The sequence below is a fragment of the Montipora capricornis genome, chromosome 1 (assembly GCF_036669925.1).
Source record: "Montipora capricornis isolate CH-2021 chromosome 1, ASM3666992v2, whole genome shotgun sequence".
NCBI lineage: Eukaryota > Metazoa > Cnidaria > Anthozoa > Scleractinia > Acroporidae > Montipora > Montipora capricornis.
In genome coordinates this window covers 33,127,175-33,129,674 of record NC_090883.1, presented here as the reverse complement: position 1 = coordinate 33,129,674, position 2,500 = coordinate 33,127,175, and the positions used below count along the sequence as shown (strand labels likewise).

At 41.4% G+C, this 2,500-nt stretch overlaps 1 protein-coding gene across 1 annotated transcript in view; it reads left to right on the top strand.

Moving 5' to 3' along the window:
• Positions 1-2,500, top strand: part of LOC138014481 (nucleotide-binding oligomerization domain-containing protein 1-like) — a 3,075-nt gene that overhangs the window by 422 nt on the left and 153 nt on the right. The window contains exon 1 of the mRNA XM_068861561.1: positions 1-2,500. This exon is cut by the window's left edge and continues 422 nt beyond it; it is cut by the window's right edge and continues 153 nt beyond it. Within this exon, the coding sequence (XP_068717662.1) occupies positions 1-2,500 (2,500 nt within the window).

Here is a 2,500-nt window from a genome sequence, read left to right as displayed (position 1 = left end):
GGGAATCGTTGTCGTTGTCTTCCTGAAGACCGACTTATTTTATCCCGGGCACTTTCCCACAGACTTTACCTATCGTGTTGAAAAAGGTAATGATTCGGGGGATCTATTTACGAACCAGACACAATCAACACTTCACAAATGTTTCAGTCAGAGAGCAGCGAATAAGACTTTCTGGATCAATGCTGTGACAGTCGTTAACGGCATTTTCGCATTTTTTGCTTTCGTGGAGATTGTCTGGATCTTATCACGAGCTAACAAAGGAAGAACTTTTATGGACAATCGACAGTTTTATGCTGATCATTTGAGATCGAACTCGGATCAACAACAGGAAGGCGTCAAACTCGAACTGAGAGAAGCCATGAAAAAAATGAAGGATGATTGCTTAAATTGCACAGAACAACTGAATGATCTCAAACATCCTTTTCGACGTAACCCAGGCGAAGGCCGGAAACCCAATGATCTTAATATTGATCAAATCTATGTCAATGTGGCAATGCATGAAGGCAGAGCTGCCCATGTCTTTGCTAAAGACAGAAGCGAACAACTTAAAGAATACCCGCCCGATTCCAAGAATTGTTTCTATGTCAGGCCAGACGATGTCATTGACAAAATACACAAGAATGTCCTTGTTGTTGGACGTCCTGGCATAGGAAAGACATTGCTAAGCACTAAAATCCTTCGAATGTGGGCATCTGGTGAAGCGCTCAATAGAGATCAAGATGACAAAAAACACATTGTTGTTGTGTTCCTCCTGAAATTCAGGCGCTTTACAAGCAATCCATTGCTTAGTCTCCGTGAACTGTTGGCTGAAGCAGAAACAGTGGAGCAGTTGGATGACGCTGTGTGGGATTTCGTCATTAACAACCCACACCGAGTTCTTTTTATTTTTGACGGAGTCGATGAATATTCTGCGAAAGAGGATATCGCTAGAGAAGACCACACATGTTACAAGAATGGCTTGGAGGAGAAGATGCCCGTTTCCGCTTTATTTAACAAGCTAGCCAGAGGACAACTTCTTGATGGTCTAAACATAATCACAACAACAAGGCCAACGGCAGTGCCCTGTATTGCAGATGTGAACTTTGATAGAACAGTCGAAATCCTCGGATTTACGTCCGAAAAGGTTGAAGACTATGTCGAAAAGTTTACACAAGGAGTTCGCGACGCAAAGGACAAAATTTGGGGACACATTAAGTCGAACATGAACCTGTTTTCATTGTGCTACATCCCAGTGAACTGTTTTCTCATTTGTTCTTGTCTTTGGGAAATTATCAGGGATACAGCACACACCCGGCTCCCTACAAGAATGACTGAGATTTACGCGATGGTTGTAAAGATTTTCTTTTTTAAACACAATCGGCAAAGCAACGCTCAAGGTAAACCGAGTCTCGAAGAGTACATGTACTTGCCGTTTAACAAGCTCCCAAATGATCACAAAGAAATTTTCAAGCGACTGGGAGAAATTGCTTTTGAGGGATTAAAACAAGGAAGATTGCTGTTTGAGTCAAGCGAAGTCATTGGACTGGAAGAGTGTGGACTTCTTCACAGATTGCCAGACGCCAAATCCCGTTTTAATGAGCCTCCGAAAGCCCAATATTGCTTTACACATTTAACACAGCAAGAATTCTTCGCTGCAAAAAATGTTATGGAGTCCTTGAGTAAAAGAAAACTAAACAACTTTGTGTCAGAACGCATCAACGATGGTGCATGGCAAATGGTGCTGCAGTTTGTGGCTGGATTACTCGGATCTGATCCAGAAACAAACAGCTCAAGTAGCGACATTTTTATCAAACTGCTTCCTATGTCGACTCAGAAGATACCCGAAGATTTACTGATGAGTGATTACTTCTTACCAGAGACAAAAACACTGACCTGTTGGCCAGCTAGAAAAGACAAACAGCTAGCACTGAACTTATGTAAGTGTTTGTACGAGATTGATGATGAAAAACAGCAGGCAGTGTTACAAAACAAAATTGAGCAAATTGGCTTTAACGCCGTAGATTTTAGTGAATGTTCACTCGGGCCTGTTGACTTTGCTGCTGTCTCGCATTTCTTAGAAAATGCTTCGGGAGTTTTGTGGATGAATTTGTACTGGAATGATCTTGGTTCATTGGGTGCAAAAGAAGTGCAAAAGTTTCTTGTCAATACTGGATGCCAACTAAACAGCTTAAACCTCAGTCATAACAAGTTAACTGATGAAGGAGCCGAGCATTTATCAGCAGCACTAAAGGACAGTAATTGCAAACTAAACAGCTTAAACCTCTATGGTAACCAGTTAACTGATAAAGCAGCCGAGCATTTATCAGCAGCACTAAAGCACAGTAATTGCAAACTAAACTACTTAAACCTCGAGCGTAACGAGTTAACTGATAAAGCAGCGAAGCATTTATCAGCAGCACTAAAGCACAGTAATTGCAAACTAAACTACTTAAACCTCATTTATAACCAGTTAACTGATAAAGCAGCCGAGCATTTATCAGCAGCACTAAAGGACAGTAAT